Source organism: Ipomoea triloba, chromosome 8, assembly GCF_003576645.1.
Source record: "Ipomoea triloba cultivar NCNSP0323 chromosome 8, ASM357664v1".
NCBI classification, from domain to species: Eukaryota; Viridiplantae; Streptophyta; class Magnoliopsida; order Solanales; family Convolvulaceae; genus Ipomoea; species Ipomoea triloba.
In genome coordinates, this window is record NC_044923.1 from 18,544,095 (window position 1) to 18,563,632 (window position 19,538).

At 38.2% G+C, this 19,538-nt stretch overlaps 4 protein-coding genes across 4 annotated transcripts; 1 reads left to right on the forward strand and 3 right to left on the reverse strand.

The window, feature by feature from the left end:
• The first annotated feature begins 4,855 nt into the window (after nucleotides 1–4,855).
• Nucleotides 4,856–6,869, forward strand: LOC116026770 (coiled-coil domain-containing protein 124-like). The gene is made up of 3 exons (XM_031268159.1): nucleotides 4,856–5,492; nucleotides 5,748–5,867; nucleotides 6,449–6,869. The coding sequence occupies exons 1-3, from the start codon at nucleotides 4,929–4,931 to the stop codon at nucleotides 6,461–6,463; spliced, it is 699 nt and encodes a 232-aa protein (XP_031124019.1). The 5' UTR covers nucleotides 4,856–4,928; the 3' UTR covers nucleotides 6,464–6,869.
• Nucleotides 6,870–7,307: 438 nt separating this feature from the next.
• On the reverse strand, nucleotides 7,308–9,087 carry LOC116027075 (GDSL esterase/lipase At5g55050-like). Its single transcript, XM_031268502.1, has 5 exons — nucleotides 8,796–9,087; nucleotides 8,533–8,675; nucleotides 8,151–8,372; nucleotides 7,774–8,023; nucleotides 7,308–7,687 (listed from the first exon to the last, which is right to left on the reverse strand). Exons 1-5 carry the CDS (start codon nucleotides 9,085–9,087, stop codon nucleotides 7,437–7,439), a joined length of 1,158 nt encoding a protein of 385 aa, XP_031124362.1. The 3' UTR covers nucleotides 7,308–7,436.
• Nucleotides 9,088–10,976: 1,889 nt separating this feature from the next.
• Nucleotides 10,977–14,603, reverse strand: LOC116026667 (protein HIGH CHLOROPHYLL FLUORESCENCE PHENOTYPE 244, chloroplastic). The gene is made up of 8 exons (XM_031268020.1): nucleotides 14,328–14,603; nucleotides 13,962–14,188; nucleotides 12,925–13,023; nucleotides 12,558–12,752; nucleotides 12,233–12,325; nucleotides 12,053–12,148; nucleotides 11,736–11,876; nucleotides 10,977–11,425 (listed from the first exon to the last, which is right to left on the reverse strand). Exons 1-8 carry the CDS (start codon nucleotides 14,488–14,490, stop codon nucleotides 11,249–11,251), a joined length of 1,191 nt encoding a protein of 396 aa, XP_031123880.1. The 5' UTR covers nucleotides 14,491–14,603; the 3' UTR covers nucleotides 10,977–11,248.
• A 607-nt stretch (nucleotides 14,604–15,210) lies between these two features.
• Nucleotides 15,211–19,110, reverse strand: LOC116027743 (O-fucosyltransferase 6-like). The gene is made up of 10 exons (XM_031269482.1): nucleotides 18,680–19,110; nucleotides 18,469–18,528; nucleotides 18,242–18,332; nucleotides 17,919–17,995; nucleotides 17,645–17,733; nucleotides 17,347–17,530; nucleotides 16,700–16,881; nucleotides 16,404–16,506; nucleotides 15,983–16,314; nucleotides 15,211–15,880 (listed from the first exon to the last, which is right to left on the reverse strand). Exons 1-10 carry the CDS (start codon nucleotides 18,899–18,901, stop codon nucleotides 15,433–15,435), a joined length of 1,788 nt encoding a protein of 595 aa, XP_031125342.1. The 5' UTR covers nucleotides 18,902–19,110; the 3' UTR covers nucleotides 15,211–15,432.
• Between the last annotated feature and the right edge of the window lie 428 nt (nucleotides 19,111–19,538).

The window sequence follows — 19,538 nt, forward strand, 5'->3', positions numbered from 1 at the left end:
AATTGATTAGATTTTACATAACCTTTTTCTCTTGAAAAACCATGCTCTCATTCCTCCAAAAATTCTGTTTTAACCAATGTTTTAGTTTGTCGGGCTTATTTGTTTGAGTGTTCAAACATTAAGTCGATGTTCGTTTTATCATGGAAAACCTAGGCTACAACGTTGCTAGTATCTAAGGAGATAACAAATAAGGTTTTAAGGAGAGTGCGTGTATCATACATAGTGATGGATAAATCATACACGAACCCGCTACGGGTTAAGGAGCAAGTGACCCAAGAAATGACACGGGCCGATCTGGGTCCGAACGGGCCCAAGCCTGGGGGTCATCACGGCCTGTGATGAGCACAAATGATGAGTGTAAAAAGGGTGTAATGTCGTTCCGCTGAGGATTGGGGCTATGGCACGTAATTGTGTGAATTACCAGGCACTAGAGTATGTGAATTAATAGAATCCAAGCAACAAAGACTGAATGGTGTAAAAGAAAGCAATTGATTAAGGTGTAAACTGTATGATAAAAGTATGAGCCAGATTAGGGGGATTGTAACCTTGATGTTCTAACAAGCTCAGGATTAGGGAAAGAATAATTAACCAAGGGATTTATGGGCAATGCACAAAAGAATTCAACTCAGCTACTTTCGTAATCAATAAGTGAATTAGGCTGCAATTGCCCCACTGTCGTGATGCATCAATTATAACCTTAAGCTCCTAAGCATTGTAAGCCCCCAAAATTACCTCTACTTTCATAGCAGGAAAATTAGGTTGAAATTGGTAAGGCTCGAGGTCTCCATCCAACTTTCGTTGTAATGAATCCCTCTCCTATACTAGCAACTAATTCTGGCCACAAATCAATAACTAGTGCAAAGAAATCCCCAAATCAACATAAACCCTAGGTAAAAGATTCAATCCCTTTATGCAATTAATTACCAATTGAACATCAAGATTAACAATGGATCCCTAATCCAAACCCATAAACGAACTACTCCCGCATGATGGGAGTAAACAAAACAAAGCAATAATTAATAACCATAAACATTGCAAGAAAGTAATAAAGGAATAAGAGAACTTAACTGATAAAGAACAAATCCAATCTTCAATCTTTGATTCCAATCTTGAAATTAACTAATCTAATATGAACTGATCTAAACTATGCTAGGGAAATATAAACTAAAAGCTAGGGTTCAGAACTTTGTAAGGGGAACCTCCTTCAATTGTAGAGAATAGGTTAAATATATAGGAGGTAGATGGGCCTTGGCCCATTAGGCATCTTCCAATTCTTTTCCAACTTGTATTCTTCCTTGTAATTCCCTTTTCTTCCAGAACTTGTCCAAAATGTTCCAATATTCTTCCTTTGTTGTTCCTTGTAGATAATTCAGCACTTGGACAATATAACACACAAACAATTCCCAATTTCACTAGGATACAGAAAATAACCTTCAAAACAACTATAATAAAGGGTGAATAATTGTACAAAATAGCAGATATCAACGGTTGAGCCCCATGCTCGGCCAAGGCCCCCGGGTCTCGGTTTGACGCGGTCCTCTCGGCTTGAGACGCGATTCAAGGCCGTTGGAGGCTGCCTTCCCCTCCGATCTCTCTGAGTTTGTTATTAGGCCTAAATTAGTATGTGTAAAAGCACTTCATCTTGTCTCATTAAGATATCTACCTTGTCCTAAACACACTTTGTCTTGTCATTGCATGAATCTATCCTTTATAATATCACTTTATATTGACTTAATACAAGAATCTCCATGATCATTTACCTTTGTCCTTTTATTACCACGTTCCTTGCATTTATTCTATCTTGTCAACCCCTTTAAATCCAACCCCTTTAAATCTTATCGGGTTTATTGATTTGGTCTACCCGAGTTAATTAAATTCACCCACGACATAGCTCCAACTTAACTATAACCCTTTCATACTTTGTTACGGAATTATTTTTCGTGATTGGTTCATACAATATGTAAGTACCAAATCATTGTCAATTCGCCATCTCTCACAATGATACATTAAAAAAAAGTTTAGTGAATGACAAATTAAAATCAAATAGACTGTAATTGGTTTTTAACTTACTAATAAGACTCAATTGTATTTTATGAGTTTAAATTCGAGTAATTATTTAGTATTATTCAGTATTGGATGATAAAAGTAGAACAGCAACATCATATGCAAGCAAAAGTTGGTTTATTACACATCTTTATTATAGTTTTTTTTTTTTTTTTTTTTTTTTTTTTAACAATCTTTCTTATATTGTTTATGGCTCTTTTGCTATTTACGTTTTTTTTTGGGGGTGTAGATGGCTATCCATCTTATGTTTTTGATAACGCTATTGCTGACTTTTCTTTTGGGATCAATGTATGTTTCGTGTATTTATATTTCTTTGGGTTAATAATATAATTTATCATTAAAAAAAAGAGTTGGTTTATTACGGGGTGTGGAAGTTATCTTTTTTTTTTTTTGAAAGGTGTGGAAGTTATCTTAAAACTGAAGGAGGAGCAGCTTAAAGGGCGGTTAGGTAATTTGGTTGGTAAATTGGTAGTTGACGATGGGAGAGGCACGTGATGTGGGTGAAGCCATAGCCCATAGGCCCGGCTGGTCATGTACTGTGTTGCAGGGTGACATGTTTGGCGTGCGTATTTCCTAAATTAATAAGCTCATGATAAGTGATTAGTGCGTGATTAATGAGGCATGATATTATGTGAAGTTTGTGATTGATTTAGGAGGAGACATATTTAATTCGGCTCATCATTACACTCTCATTCCCTTCATTCACACGCATCTTTAAAGCTTCTTTTCCTAAACATACTTTTATAAATAATAATAAATATACATCATATTCTCTTAGTTATTAACGATGTAAACATAGAATTTAGTGTACAGTTTGCTGATAAATTATATTCTGATTCCACCAATTAACGATAGTATAATCATTAAGTTAAAAGTAGATATAATGTGATAAAGTATGCATTTAAATGTGAGTTTGTATCAATGCTTGTAATCTTCTCACCAAATCATCTTCTAATCTCTCATATGTTTGATGCATTAATGCATTATATCTCATTGTCAAGCCATTGTTAGGCACTTTGATTCAGTGTCCTTTTGTTATGTGTAAATCGACAAATTTGTTAGCTCATTCACTTGCTCGGGTAATGAATTCTCAAGCCGACTCTTCTTGTATTTGGTTCTTAGGGCTCAATGAGTTCTTAGGGCTCGGGGAAAACGGCCGCTCGACTTATCATGCCCCCTTGGGAGGGGTGTGGTAAGTGTAGGCGCACATCGAGAGGTATCAAGGCTGAGCATGGGAGCTCGAACACCTTCTTGGAGCCCATCCGGCATCCACGGGGCGGGTCAACATGGTGGTAGCTTGTTGGAGCGCGACCACCCCCTCCTATAGCTCGTTCATTTGCGTATGAGGTTGCTCAACCTATCACGCCCATTTGAGAGGGGTGGAGTAAATGTAGGCGCCCCTTGAGAAGCCTTGGGGTCGAGTTGGGGGGCTCGAATACCTCCTTAGAGCCCCTCCACGAGGTGGTTTAACAAGGTGGTAGCTTGTTGGAGCGCGACCACCCCCTCTTAGAGCTCGTTCATTCGTTTACGAGATTGCTCGAACACCTTCTTAGAGCCCCTCCACGAGGTGAGTTAGTGTCACTTTGACATGTTGAATGGCAGCCAACCCCTCTAGGAAGGCTGGGTTTTGAGGGGGGGGGGGGAGAACCGGCCCGCCGTTGCGATGGTTGGTGAGAAAATCCCTTAGGTCCCCTAGCGACCTCATGGAGACAGTTTGTTGATGGCTAGCGGTTCCATTGAGACCGTTCCCGCTCGAGGTGACCATGGGTGTTACGAGAGTTGGATCTCGACTTTGTCATAGCTAGTGGAAAAATAACACTCTCGAGCCTGACGTCGAGCTCTCAATGAAAGCACCAATGATAGATTTAATTAACCCGGGGGTCCGAATTAATAAACCCGATAAATAAGAAATAATTAATGGATAATAATGCGATAGAAAAGACAAGAAATGTGTGCCACAGAGACAATATTTGTATTAAGATATTGTGTAATGGCTATTACAAGAGTAAGTTGGGACAAAGAAGATAAGAATGTCTTAATGAGACAATAAGGAAGCCTTTTATACATGCTAAACTCCCTAACCGCCCCCTAACACAGTGGAGCGGTTATAACCTCGCTTTGACCGCGCCCGACCCCAAGATCGGGTCCGCAGTTTGCCAGCCAAGCTGCTATGGTCGAGGCCCTGTGGTCGAGCCCCCATGGCCGAGGCCCTATGGCTGGACCTCGTAGCCGAGCCCCCATGATCGAGCTCCCATGGCCGAGGCCTCTTAGTCGAGGCCTTATGGTTGAGCTCCCATAGCCGAGGCCTCATGGTCGAGGCCCTATGGCCGGGCCCCCATAGCCGGAGACTCGTAGTCGAGCCCTCATGGCCATGGCCCTATGGCCGAGGCCTTGCCCTAGGGTAGTCCGGGTCAAGCATAGAGCTCAACCTCGGAGCCCCAAGTCCGTTCAAGTCTTCCTTGCTCCGTTTTTTCGAGTCGATTTGCTCCATTTTTAATATATCTATCAAATACATTATTTATGTACTAAATGTATATTATTTAATAATATATAAAAAATTGTGTATTTTTAAATAACGTACTTTTCGTATACAAATAATGTACTTTTAATATATTAAAAATATACTTTTTATTTATAGTTGACACAAATGTGTAGACCATGGTCTATGGAATAAAGATTGTATGTGGGCTATTAATAAAATTGATTTGTTTGGGCCTGAGTCCAATCTGTATTTTGTTCGGAATACTGGTTTTGGTTTCTAATATTCTATTCCTTGAAAGTTGAAACATCTCAAGTAATCGACTCGTAGGTTTGTCGGAGAGATTGAGCGGAGCGGAGCGGAGGGGATCCAGAAACTGGTAAAGATGCCTAAAAAAATGGGGGTCAACAGTAAAGCCGAGGCAGCTAGGGCTCGGAAGAGCGCAGTCGAATCTGAACGGAAGGACCGGGAGGCACGAGAGAAGGAAGATCAGTACTGGCGCCAGGCGGAGGGAGCCAAGTCTCGAGCCGCAAAGAAACGCGAGGAGGAGGCTGAGAAGCGAGCCGAGGCTGCTGCTAAGAAAGCCGAGGCCCGCCGTCTCGCTGAACAGGAGGAAAAGGAACTCTCCAAGTCTCTCCAGAAGCCGGACAAGAAGGCCAATCGGGTCTCCATTCCGGTGCCGAAGATGACCGAGGCTGAACTACGGAGACGGAGGGAAGAGGAGCAGGCGGCGATGCAGAAGAAGGCCGAGGAGGAGAAGCGGAAGCAGAGCCGTGTTGCGGAGGAGGAGGAGTACGAAAGGATGGTGCTCGTCACAAATACCAATCGTGATGATTCCATTATTGAGGCGCGGACAGTGGATGAAGCGCTTGCTAAGATGACAGTTGTAGATAATTTGCCTGTGCCTGTGGATAAGCATCCCGAGAAGAGACTTAAGGCTTCTTTCAAGGTATGCTTCACCAGATAACCTGCTCTAATTGCACTCAATGGTGTTATTAAATATTCGCTCTTTATTTCAAATTATATTCCTTTGAACACATAACTGAATTCCCTAGAAATTGCATATCTTAAGCCATGAATTCATGTGTAACCAAGTGTCAAAGGAGATCGGAGGACACCGAACCACTTAAAACTGAAATTTACTTTTGATATTGCACTGTACGCCTTAACATAGTTTAATTGTTTAACTCATCAATTCGAGTAGGCCTTTGAGGAAGCAGAGCTTCCGAAGCTGAAAGAAGAGAAACCAGGGCTCACACACACTCAGTACAAAGACTTAATTTGGAAGCTATGGAAGAAATCTCCAGACAATCCTCTTAACCAGGTAAATTTTGTTTTCTTAAGATGGACTCCATTAGTTTCATGTATTATTTTCTTATTGATTCTCTCCCACCACCTCCCCAATTCTTATTTTGCTTACTTGATGCGTTCATCATGTCCCGGGTTATTTTCTCTGAAGCTCTATTTTATTGGTTGAGAAAAAGTAGTCTATGAATTTTAGGAGTTCACTAGTGTGCACCCCAGAGCTTTTCTTCTTAGAAAACTGAAATACTGAATAAGTAAACTATTTTACAAATTATGTTTTCATGAATACTTCTAATTAAAAACCGTTAGCCATTATCACAAAATGTCTTCAAATCGTTAGGAATGGCATTAACAAGAGTTGGACCAAATTCACAACGCTCCCCCCATATCATCCAGGGTCTAGGAATGAAAATTCTGGGTGATCACTTCATCAATATACCAAACCAACCTTTCGTTAATATACAAGTGGTGGTTTAAATGATTTCAGGATATGTTTTTTTTTTTTTACTCTTATCTGTGTAGGTGTGTTCTTTTAGCCCTTTTCTGGTGATTTCTGTAATAACCACTGGTACCTGAATTCATCTTAATTTCTTGTTGCAGATTGCTGATAAATAATAAGTTCATTCTTTACTTTGATGGCTGGCAATTTTCCTTGGGGTTTACTATGGAAGGTGATAGCTTCACAAGTATGTGAGATCATATGTTCTGTGAACTAGTTTGGATGTCCATAGTGTTTCTGCCATTGTCTGTCTGAAGAGTCCTTTCTTAAGTGATGCAATCTGTTTAGCCCTAAATGGTTGCTGAGTGAATTACATCATTATTCCTGTACTTATTGTACTTAGCTTCAACTGTTTGGCTCAATGAGCAGTGTTACTATTCTGTTATTAACTGTAAGTAATTTATGCATAAAGTTTTCTTCCCTCTCCTGTAGCCAATAGGAGAAAACAGTGATGTTTATGTTCTTCAACAGTTTTAACACATCAAGCATTTAATATTTAATATGCAACTTGGATGGATGATATTAAAACAGTTGCCAAAGCCTCTTTGTTGAGTTTGGATCATGCTCATAAACCAAGAAGAAGATGATTGTCAGATGGTGGGTAGGATGGGATGCAAATGTCCACAGAGGTTTTGCTTCTCTTCCCACCTTTTTTTTTTTTTGGGTTTGAACTCATTTTATCTCTCTATGTAACTTCTTGGTTAAGTGGGGTAGTTCTTGATTCTCAGCATTTAAAATTTTGGAGCTTTAGACTAATATTAGATCGTGAGCTTTATCAAGTTCATTTTTGAGGTGCTAGTATTTGATTTGATTATAATAAGTTAGTTATGTTATGAGGAGCAGAGAGTTTTATAGAGACCATTGTTTGTGTAAGTGGCAGTTTACATGTTAATTGTTTGGGTTTATAATATATGAGTAGGTATTTATTGTTGTCCTGTGTGTGAAATAAGTAGGATGTTGTAGTATGGAGGTTACCTTATGCTTCATTGAATAATCAAGGCAAATTAAAGCGTGGACAGCATACACACAAGTTTATATTAGCTAGGCTAGGCAGCAGAGCATTGATTAGAATAGTATAGTAGTGGGTAGTCACTCGGTCCTAACCATAACTTGGGGTGCGCTCTGCTGCAGCAAGGTAGCAAAGTTAATTGGGATGACATATTCCTTTGGGCCGGAAAATAGATTAAGTGCTTCTTTCTCAGCTGCAGCCTCCGTTGCGTGATACAAATCCCAGAACACATGATCCTTGTGATCACTACATATATTTGCCGTCGAGTTACATAGCCCTTCCGCATTTAATACTCCATGTCCGCAGCATGCTGCCTCCACGTTATTGAAGTCTGAAATGCCGCAAGTAAAGATATGTTTGCAGTAAATTTGTGATGGAGCAAAGTAAAATAAAGTAGGTAGGTGGGCGGTTACTTACTGTCGAGAGCGGGATTGCGCATAGAGTCGACTGTCATTTGGAAAACGTCCCCAAATGCGTACTGGATGTCTTCAAGCTCGGAGCTGAGGTCGAGCATGAGACTCAGCGCTCGTGAATTGAAAGTTTTGGCCAAGTGGTTCATGGGAGCGAAACAACCCAGTGTGTCGTTTAAAAGCCTTTTCACCGGACAGCAACCTACAGGGGAGACGCCTACAATCCCAAATTTTCGTGCACCAAGACTGTACAAAGTCTGCCAGCCAGCCATTTGAATTGGCAACAAACAGTAGAGTGAGTGAGTCTTTCTTGAAGCTAAGCTAAGTGAAGTTTTAGTTGCAAATTAAAATAGATAAAGCAATATGTGAGGTGATCTGACTGACCTCAATGGCGGTTCTAAATTCTTTGAGCATTAGGCCAACGAATTCATGCTCTGGAGTTGTATAGTTATTTGCGAAATACCAAAAGATGTCGTTGCTTCCAGTGCTGAAGCAGAAGAATGATTGGGAAAGTAAATTTTGAAGCCAGGCTTCACCACTCACAGCTGAAACATTGTCGTAAAGTGCCACAAATTGCTTCATCTGCTCCGACAGGGGCAGAACTCCCTGTTGTTTGTATTGTAGTATATATAGTGGTTATGATAAACACAGATAGACGGACAAAAAACATATGCGCGCAATTAAAGGATGGAAATATATATATATATATATATATATATAGTTATATTGATGGATAGGAATTGAAGATGAAGAAGGGGGGGCTTACGTATGTGGAACCAGTAACGTCAAGGAGGCCGGAACCGGAGGAGGCGAAGTTGACGCCTTTACGGGCTCCCTTTCGCAGACCATGTTTGCGGCTTTCAAGATATAAGAACGGCTCCGGGCTGCGCTTATGACCCATATGCCTTGCTGCATATATATATATATATAAATAAAATTGAAAACATTAAGCAAGCCAGCCACTACGTATAAATTATAAAAGCAGGCAGGCAGGCAGGCCAGAATGAATATATATAATATATACAATACCTATAAAATCAGCAAGGTTGAAACCATTGCTGAACCTGCCGGTGGGTTTGGAGTGAGGGAAATCAATACCATTCATGGGAAAGTCAGCTTTGACGGTGCAGTTGGGCAACAGTGTATTGGTTCCAACATCCACCGTCGAATCCCCAAGTATGAAAAGTGGAACATCATCAGCATAGGCATATGCATATGCATGGAACAACAATAATAATACAATAATAATACTTCTGGGGATAGGGGGTAACACAAATAATATGGATGATGAAGAAACGCCGCCTCCTCTAGTGTTTGCCATATTCAATAATTCTGATAAAAGCCGCAGCACAGCTGCATTAATTTATATGGCATAGGCAACAGTAAGTTTAAGAAATGTACAAAGGTAAAATGTTAATGGATGCCCATTTATTATATCGAATTACAATGACCTTCCGCCACGGTGGCTTGTTTGGCATTGCATTTATTAATTTTTTTACTTCATTGCCGTCCATCCTTTTTCCGCCGGCCGCCAAGCCTCAGATCATCACTCTCTACTTACTATATATATTCACACTCCAAGATCGAATGAATCACACAAAATTGTTTTTTATGGCATGTCCCGACAGGACACTGAATATAACTATGGAATTTCTTATCTTTTAACGACGGAACAAGAAATTATATTATGGGCTTACGTTGTTATTTTTAGAGTTAATTCCATTTTTATCCAGTAACGGTCCACTTTAATCTTTTTTTATTAGAATATTCTTATTTAGTTTTAGTATTATTGTTGCATGGTTATTTTTAGTTGTCTGTCAACAAAATTGTTGAAATGTTGTTAAATACAAAAATATTTCGATTTTTTATATATATATACAAAGTAGCTTGACCATTATATGTTTTATGATTTTTTTTAAAAAAAATTATAATTAAAGAACAAAATGCTATTGTATTTAATGATATTTAAATTGTTTTGTTGATAAAAGGACAAAAAATAGTCCTGCCACAATAATATTATGGTTAAAAGTGGATGTTCGGATAAAAAGGCACTTTAAGTGGATTGCCATTATAATTTTAAGACAAAAATGGAATTAACTCTTATTTTTATGCCGGGATCACCAGGAAAAAAAAAATGAAGCGTCCTCTAATGCGGCAAGCTGGCACGTGCAATTTAGGCGCCTGCTGGGTGCACCTCGTTCACCTAAGGTGAAACAGACAACTTTTGTGGGATAGTGGATCCCACCTGTAATAATTTATTTTTTTTTTTTGAAAAATAATAAATGGACTCTGAGAGAGTAAAACTCCCTTGTGTGTTTTGATTTTATTGGACAAAGATGAAAATAAAGTAATAAAAATTATGGATCGCTTTTTTTTTTTTTTAATGAATCAAAAGGTGACATGTAAGTAGGAAATAGAAAATGAGGTAGAATGTAAGAGTATTACTCAATTTTTTCCACTCTTTCTTCTCCATGCAAAAAAGCTGCAAAAACTACTAAGGGGGTGTTTGGCAAACGGCTGATAGCTGGTTGGTTTAACTACTAGTTGATGGATGATTGCGTTAACTGGTTTGACCAGCTGGTTGTATTAGCTGGTTATAAAAAAACTCTTTGGTAAATTAGATGTTTACTAGTAGCTGATTGAATGTAAAATGACATTTAAGGGTATGAGTGTATTGTATTATTTCAACCTTTAAATATAACAAGATTTCAAATGATACACACCGCCCATTTAAAAGTAAATCTCATTGATTTCAAATGATAAAATAGTCAATATACTCATTATTCCCAACCAGCTGATACAAAAAGCTACATTCATTAGCTTTTCAATTTTCAGCTTATTGGCTCAATAAGCCAAGGCCAATAAGCCATTTACCAAACACTTCAAAATAACTTATTGGTTGGTCAAACAGCTAAACTAAGTCAAATAAGCTAAAATTTGACTTATAAGCCAATAACCAAACACCCCCTAAAAAAAAATCATAAATGTGGATGTTCTAATGTGAGTACTTGTCTGCTTTCGATCCACTTCAGCAACCTGTCCATTCTATACCATACTACTCCGTATTTAATTTATATATATTACTAATTATAATTATTTATGATGATCCTATCCTTCCTATGTATTAAAATGAACTTATCCAGCCATCAACATCACAGCTTTCACAATCAGTATCTATCAGCCTGCCTTTCTTCTGAAACCCCAAAGATGTGAAATATAACCAACTTCCATTCCTATTGGATCTTTCATCTGCATTACAATGGCAGTTTATTAGTGAATTATTCAGGCTTTGACTGACTTAGTTAACAAGCCTGGCCCCAAACTTAAACTAAAAACTATACTTGAAAACAAGTATATATAGCAGCAGATCAAAAGGCTCAAACTTGGAAGTAATTAATCATTGGATGTTTAATCATTTACAATTATAATACTAGACTATACTATACTGGATCATCATCATCATCATCTTGTCCCCCATCTTCTCAGAAGTAAATATCTGTCTGCTTTGATTGTGCTTTAATGTCCTTCAACTTCTTCAATATGTTTGTAAAATAATCCTGTAGGTATTTCTCTAGTGTAACTATATCTTTTGCTTCCACTCCCAGAGTACTATACGTCTCCGCCATTGGAACAGAAAAAACAATATCGCTTGTCAAAACCTGAAAATGTCCCCAACACAACATTAATTAGCTAGCTTTCATCCCCGGCCCCATCATCATGCTCTGCCTACTTCAACAAACTAATACATGTGCTTCCAATTTTGTATTATTTGTTCATTTTGTTTTCTTGAAATAGCTAGCTAGCTAGCGGGCTGGCTTGTTGGGTAATACAAAGTTCACTATATAGTATATCAGTATATGCCTAGATGAATTCCTAAGTGAGAATATAATTCCACATTTCAACCTATGTATTAATGTTGTCAAGCATCAGCACTAAACAGAAAAAGTTAAAATAATATGTTATGACTACCTCTGAAAATGCCAATCTGTCAGCCACGTCATTTGTCCACTCAAACAAACGAGTCAGCTGGCGTGTAAAACGCAAAATTGAAACAGGAACTGTAGTCACATTCGCATCTTGCCCAGCAAGCCTCTCACACAATGTTATCACCTGTATATACACAAGGTGTTTTCATCAACTGGAATACATACTATACACAATAGAATTAACCAAAATCTTGATGGCAAGAAAAAGAAGAATCTTTATCAGTGGCTGACAGTTCTATAAAAGCAACAGAAACGGCTTTTAGAAATCTAATATAGGGTGCTCAAGAAAACCCTCTTTACCTCTTGGGTTGTCCATGCTCGGGGCCCGGCAAAGGTTAAAAGCTTTCCGTTGATATTCTCGTTGCGCAAAGCTATGAATGTCAATCGAGCAACATCCTAGAAAACAAAGAACATGCGGTTTAGGAAATTAATGCATATAAGTTGATGCTATGTGGAAGAAACAAGTAAAAAGAAACTAACTTGGGTGTCCATGTACGCTATTCGAGTAGGAGCATCGGTTCCCCAGACAGATTTCTCTTCTAATATAGGTACCGCATATTGTCCAATCAAGCCCTGAAAAAGGTTGCATGAGAAGTGAGAACTTAGAATGCCTACAGTTAAGATGACTGCATAAATAGAATAAACACAAGGCAGAAAAGAGATATGTGGCAGGAGAAGGATAAACGACCCTACTAATATCTTAACTTTTATAGGTGACAGGTGAATAACATATTCAAGCAATTAAATCACTCAAAACTGCTACAAAAGAAAAAGTTATGAGCTTGACATGTCACAACAAGAATACCTGCATGAAACCGCATAATCTGATTATAATGTGGTTCAGACCAGAATCTCGAAGAAACTTCTCTGTACAGTACTTGATCTCCATGAGAGGAACTTCTGGATGCTTGTCACAATTGTGAATGGAGTAAAAAATAAACTTCTGAATGCCCATCGCTTTTGCACATTGTATTAGAGCAACTTTTCCTTCCCAATCTACCTAAAATGAACAGGCAAATTAAATATCGCCAATACCAACCAACAACAGTGAAAGCATTAAAGTTGATCAAAGTCTAGTAAATCCCATAACTGGATATATATTAGCAACATGTTGATAACACTCATTACCCTTTTTTTCTTAAAAAGAAAATAAGTGCAGTATCGATTCTTACAGTTTTGATGGGCTCCTCAGGACGCCCGGTAGCACAGTCGATAACTGTATGGATCCCAACCAATGTAGCTGGTATTGTCTCAGGTTTGCTCAAGTCTGCCTGCTCATAATCACCTCTTAATTAATAATGGAACTTTATGGTTGCTTGTTTAGGAAACACGAAACCAAGAACACTAGAAACAGGGTTAACTTGAAAATCAGCAACCACCTACAAATCGGTCAGACCCAAAGCAGATGGCACTTACAGAGACGAATACGCAGGGATACTAAATGTAAATGTAGATGTGTAACAGGTAGAGAAAACTCAGAAAAGGGGAAAGTTTGATTGATATGTGTTGAGCAGAGGCCGGTAAAGAGCCAAGTCAATCAATTGGTAGCTAAAGAATTGTTGAGCAAAGGCTAGTGAAGAACTAAGTCTAGCCCTGCCTCTCGACATGTGGTGATGGTATATAAAGAAATAATGTGTCTTCGCTATGAGATAGCTTTTGGCGTAGTGGTAGCGTGTTTCATCTTAACAAATGATGTCAGAGTCAAGTCATAAGTTCAAGAACCAACAAGAACTGTGCAGTTATTGTTGGGCAGAGGCCCACCTCTCGAAAATGTGATGACAGTATATATATATATAAAAAGTTATGCCTAGCTTTTGGCATTGTGTGATAATCCCTCCTTGGTAAAATAATTAGCTTTATCAATCAATTTTGGCTTATTTGACCCCTATTAGTTGTTTGAATTAGTTAAAAATCAATATAAATGTTTGGTTAATTAGATTTTTGTAATTCCAAAATGCTAAAATTCAAAAAGTTTCTTAAACCAACTTTTTCAATTAGCTTTTTTTAGAAAAGAAATTATACTAAACAGCTATTAGCTAACAACTAATTTTAATTAACCAAACACCTTTCTACAATCCTAATGTTATCAAATAGTTATATACTCTAACCCAATATGCTAATAGCTATCAGCTAACAACTATTTACCAAACTGTAGAATTGAATAGAATTATGTATGAATAGAGAAGTAAAGAAGTAGTAAGTCGCTCACATTTACAACAGTGGCACCCCAATCACGGAGAAAGTCAGCGGGAGCAGGCCTAGGTCTAACGAGGCACCTTACGTCATAGCCCTCGTCCAGAGCTCTCCTGACGACCTGTCTTCCCAGGGTCCCGGTGGCGCCGACCACCAGTATGCTGGTTGGGCGGACTGGAGTGCCCGGAGCCAAATTCACAGCCTGAGCATTGCATACAATTCTCGGTACCCTATAATTTCTGCCTAAAGAAACAATGAATCATCGTGTTTCAAAATTCTGTATCTCAGAATTAGTTAATTCCAAACCAAAAGGAGGAATCTTCAATCTCAGCATTGATGAGAAAAAGGAAAGAAGAAAGAAGAGTAGTGTAGTGTAGTGTACCTCTAACGCTGGTAATAGAATGGGTAGGGAAAAGTGTGGCATCGTCACTGGTGGCTAACGCACGGCGCCAAGACAGGAAAGATACAGAGGAGCCGGAATGTTTGTGACAGTGAGTACTGTTAGTGAGTTTGAGCGCATGGGTGGCGTGGAGAGTGGAAGCCATTGCCGCCTGCCTGGACTGGATGTTGAGGGAATTGAAGGTAGCAAAGTGTGATTGGTGGTGGAGGTGGAAGAAGAAGAGAAAGAAAGAGAAAACAGAAAAAACAACAGATGTGAAAGATGCCACGTCCTCCTCCCTTTGGATTACGATAGACTGCACCCAACCCACCCCTCATTTTCTATTTACTCACTTCTATTTACATCATGCTTTTTCTTTTCTTTTCAATTTTGTGTCAATTTAATATTTTCACTAATTTTTCAAAGAGTAAAGTGACATCCGATTTACACTTTTACAGGAAAGAGAACTAAATTAGAAGGAATTGCAGAGAAAGAGTATATCCACGCATATGCTTTGTCGGATCGGGGCATAGGGAGCTTTTGGGGGTGGAATTACATAATTGTTACAAACCTTACAACATTAATTATAATGTCCACAATAAATATAATATTTATAATAAATAGCATATAGAAGAAAAATTCTAACATATTGATGATTACAATACCGATTCATTTGTGTTCCAATTAAAAAAAAATAACCATAAGATTGGCTATGTTTTGATAAATTAAAGACTTAATTAACAGTCACTCAATTGTTTTCTAATTATTAATGTTTTGAGCAATTTTTTAAATTTTAGCATTTTAGAGTTACAAAAATTAATTAATCAAATATTTATATTAATTTTTTAACCAAGTCAAACAATTAATAGTGATCAAATAGCCAAAATTGACTGATAAACTAAGTATTTTACCAAACATGGCCTATATATATCTTGCAATGTGCATCCACAGAACTCCACACTATCCTGGAGCTTGCTACAACTACCCATCTATGTATATGTACAATTATCACCAATTCAAGCAATCATGTTGGAAAAAATCACTTAATTAGCTAAGTCACCTTTTTTTTTTCTTTTCTTTTAATTCACAGTCCCTAGCTAGTAGCTACTTAATCCGAGAACATATCATCTTCCAGTTCTAGCGGATCAGGTTTAAAGGGATGAACAGAATCTGTTTCCACTGCTTTAGGCAATTCTCTGTGCCCAACTCTAGCCACAGTCTCCAAATAATCACCATCAGATAAACCCTGCTCATCTTCCTCATTGCTCAATTTCCCTGATTCTCTGCTGTTATTAGTAGTATTCTTGTCATCACTAACATAACTTACGTCTTCTTCTTGAGCCTTGGAATCAGAACTTTCGCATATGCAGGATGATGGGTTTTCATGGAACTCACCCCTACCTGCCCTAACCTCCATTGGCTCTCCCATGAACCCAATTTGATTAGTTCGAACCTGCGAGGCAAATGCTTCCCATGTCATGTTATTTCGATTCTGGAACACCCTGTAAAGCTTTTTGGAATTTGGACGGATTGTTGGTCTGTGACCAAAGTATCTCCTGAATGATAAAAACTCAAAATGTTACATATATGATGATTATATATATATGTTGCCATATTGAAATCGCTGTTCAAGTCATAAAGGAAGGTGGCTGGCTTACCTTCTTCCTGCAAGCATTCTTGCCATGTTACCATTGTTATTGGTGACAAAAACGTCACTCTCATCACAAACAATAAAGTCTAGTGCAGCCATTCGAGCTGAAAAAGGCAAAAATGGCTCCAGCTCCTCCTTGCTTGCAATTGTGTCTTTGGAGTAAAAATTTGGGAATAGAGCCTTGAGGGGCACCAACGTCTCCTCGCCTCCATATATCTCACCTGAAGCTACATAAATATGAACATCATTACCAAAACCTAGAGCTCTCAGCATAAGACCAACTTCCTCGGGAGTGAGTGGGCATTTTCCATGCCTCCTTTCTTTGTCTGGATTACTTGCCTACATTTATGCAAATACAAGTCATTAGCAATAAGTGATGCTTGAATGGGGGAGAGTACCAACAGCTCATAAAATCACTGGAAACTCACATGTAAAGTCTTCCACCTCTTCCGTATAGCACCTAGGTCATTTCTTTCCTTGTCTCCTCCACCATAGTAGCATCCAGAGAATGCTAGCATATCAGGTTCAAATCTATCCCATGGAACAGCATGTTGTTACTCCCATTATATCTATATTCTTTTTAAATTCAAAATACTACAGCAGGCTGCCAGGCTGAATGAAAATTTTGACATAGAAAGAAACACTAACTGGAATGATAAACACCGCAAATAGTTGTGTTAAACTGCTAGGTGCTCAGTTTCATGCATCGGTTATCAGTGTTTACCTCAAATGCAGGGCAACAAAGTGCTTGCTTTTATTTCTCATCCTCTCAACCAATTTTCTGCCCATTTCAAGAATAGGATCGGTGAATTTCAGTGCATGATAGTTAACTCTGCATCTTAGTTTCTGCAAATCTGTCTCCAGTTGATTTGAAAGCCTATAATCAAACTTTCTTAACCGAACAGCCTGTACCAGAAGACAGAATGATCTTAAGAGAAGCAAAAATTAGGGAAAGTTGTTTGGAAACCCGAACCAGGTAACATGAAAGCATTCAGAAAAGCATCATTATGTGAATTGATGTAGCATAGACAAAATAATTGGATGTGTTGACAGGTAATGCAAAGTAGTTCTGCACAGTGCACTAGAAACTTTGGTACGATTCAGTATCTTTTCGAAGGATGATAATCAGATGGATTTTTCCAAGTTGAGTTTTATTTTGCAAATATCCTCAGAGGAACAAGTGTGATAACTTGTTTCATAAAACATGGAAGATTCCACCATTATATTATGAGCACCAAAAACACAGGATCACCGTGTAATGTAGCAGGAGTTGTCTATAATATAATGTGATTGTGCACAGTTCAAGTTCAACATATAAGCAAACATGTTAGGAAGGGCAGTGTTTGAGTAAATATAGAAAAAAACACTGACATGTTTTTTGACTAGAAGAGGCAAGATACGAGTTTGATAACACTTTTCGTCGCACTTCCTTGGAACACTAGTTGAATATGGGGTCATGGTTTTTCCTCCATTCATTGGGAGCTCCTTAATGACTTTGACATCATTTGAGAGAAAAGATATAAACCAGTCAACATCAAAGATTTCAGAGAAGTTGCTGCAGAAAATGATCACCCAAAGTTAAAAGTCAATGAAACATAGTACCCCTAATTAATTACTTAGGTCTGAAACCTTGAATATATATAGCAAAAATATGTGAAACAGATCAAACCTGGAATCTTTCCAGAAAGACTTGTGGTCCAATTTTGGGACAACAAAGGCTGCATTTAAAATATGGGCAGCTACAACACCATCTATAATCTGCAGCAATATAATGAAGAACACAAATTAAAACACATATTTCTGAGAGGAATAAATATAATTCAAAATTGTGATCCCCATCCACAGCCCCACTGGTGGGGGCGGGCAGGATACAAGCAGTTGTTATATAATTGGAGAATCGGACATTAGAGGAGAAATCTAAAGAAAAATATACAAGTACCCACCCCTGTTCTCTGTTGATTCAAGCCTCCACTGGTCGCAATCAACAAGTAGCGGTTTGGAAGTGTATTAAACCCAGCGGCTGCAGCACGTCAGACAAAAATGAAACCCAAATCAGACCAATTCTCGTACGACTCATTCAAACACCAATCTCATTCCTATGAACTAACCAAATCCATAGATAGGAGGAGACTTAGTACAAGTAATCAATGGATTGATCAGATTTAATCAAGAATCAATTAAATTAAAGACGCAGCGAAGCGAGAAGAGAAAGAAAGCTAGCATTTAATTTACGTATCATTAAGTAAAAGAAGGAATGGGGAATTACTTGGAAACTTAATGCTGGAATTACTGCACCCGTAATAGAATTTGGACTGCTTCCAACTCCAAAGGTCTGAGCTTAAGCTCCCCCCGTTGGTCTGCATATACAACAAATCAGTCCTCAACTAAATGTTGATGAAAAATAAATAAATAACGTACGTGACACAAAATCTGCCAACTCCATCATCATCATCTATCTACATTTACACCCAAATTCTGTAACGTAACGCTCACCGGAATTCGAAACTCGCTCTCTTTTTCCACATTCATCCGAAACTCCGTCCCGTTATTGAACTTCACAAACAAAACCGAACCAGTCAATTTCCATTCCAAAACGTAACACGGCAATCAGGGGAAAAAAATATGGGGATATGATTATATATATATATATATGGTGAAGCCGTGAGCTAGCGAATGAATTGAAGTTGAAGGAGAGAATGTGTACCAATCCTAAGGCGAGGTTGGCATGGTGGTGGGTGAGACGGCGGCGGTGGTTGGTGGTGGGAGGAGAAAGAAAAGAGAGAAGAGCAAAAACGAAGAGAATGGAAGCGGATAAGGCGGAGAGAAGCGGAAGGGAGTGATGAAGGCGGCGACGGCGGCGCAAAAGCAAGCATTGGAGCCCGATAAACAACTGATCGCGTTGTTGCTTTCTCCTCTTCATCATCATCAGCGTATACTATAATTAATAGGTAATGAGAGAGCAATATATGTATATATATATATATATATATATAAAAGATAGAGAGAGAGAGAGATTAAAGAAGAAGAAGAAGAAGAGAGAATAGGATTTTAGGCCGTAAGGCAGAGTGAATGTGTCAAAACTGAAAACAGCAGCGAAGCAGCAGAAAAAAACAAGATAAACGATTTTTATGGCACCGCCCCGCCTTTGCCTTTGCCTTGTGACCAAGACAAGGTTTTCCCTTGTACGTACACCTTTTCCCAGGATGACTGCCTTAGTACTAGGACAACACCAACAACCACTACTGTGTGTCTGTTTTTTTTTTTCTTTTTTCTTTTTTGTCAGTATATAAATATATAATCCTAACAGTCAACACCAAGTGTTGGTGTCACGTTTAACGTATGTATTCTCTCCTACATACATATAAATAAAAAGAAATAATTTTTATGTTTTAAATTTTTAAACAAATAAGATATGATGAGACCAGAAACACGTATTAAAAGATAAATATGAATTTAAATTCAATTATAGTAATTGTTTTTAGATTATAATAACTTTTGTTCGTTACTTAAAGATATTTTAAGAGTGCATACTTTTTTTATGAATAAATTATTTGATTTGTATA

What these genes read in the sequence shown, in the direction of transcription:
- LOC116027743 (XM_031269482.1), bottom strand. Translation starts at nt 18,901, where the DNA reads ATGATGATGAAGAGGAGAAAGCAACAACGCGATCAGTTGTTTATCGGG. An exon ending in TGAATCAACAGAGAACAGGG is followed by an intron (nt 17,734 to 17,918) that starts GTGGGTACTTGT and finishes ATATTGCTGCAG; the next exon opens with ATTATAGATGGTGTTGTAGC. An exon ending in TCTTTCTGGAAAGATTCCAG is followed by an intron (nt 17,531 to 17,644) that starts GTTTGATCTGTT and finishes CATTTTCTGCAG; the next exon opens with CAACTTCTCTGAAATCTTTG.
- LOC116026667 (XM_031268020.1), bottom strand. Translation starts at nt 14,490, where the DNA reads ATGGCTTCCACTCTCCACGCCACCCATGCGCTCAAACTCACTAACAGT. An exon ending in TAGCGTACATGGACACCCAA is followed by an intron (nt 12,149 to 12,232) that starts GTTAGTTTCTTT and finishes TTTGTTTTCTAG; the next exon opens with GATGTTGCTCGATTGACATT. An exon ending in ACAGATTGGCATTTTCAGAG is followed by an intron (nt 11,426 to 11,735) that starts GTAGTCATAACA and finishes GGACATTTTCAG; the next exon opens with GTTTTGACAAGCGATATTGT.
- LOC116027075 (XM_031268502.1), bottom strand. Translation starts at nt 9,087, where the DNA reads ATGGCAAACACTAGAGGAGGCGGCGTTTCTTCATCATCCATATTATTT. An exon ending in CAACCTTGCTGATTTTATAG is followed by an intron (nt 8,676 to 8,795) that starts GTATTGTATATA and finishes ATATATATGCAG; the next exon opens with CAAGGCATATGGGTCATAAG. An exon ending in GCGCAATCCCGCTCTCGACA is followed by an intron (nt 7,688 to 7,773) that starts GTAAGTAACCGC and finishes GCGGCATTTCAG; the next exon opens with ACTTCAATAACGTGGAGGCA.
- LOC116026770 (XM_031268159.1), top strand. Translation starts at nt 4,929, where the DNA reads ATGCCTAAAAAAATGGGGGTCAACAGTAAAGCCGAGGCAGCTAGGGCT. An exon ending in GACTTAAGGCTTCTTTCAAG is followed by an intron (nt 5,493 to 5,747) that starts GTATGCTTCACC and finishes CAATTCGAGTAG; the next exon opens with GCCTTTGAGGAAGCAGAGCT.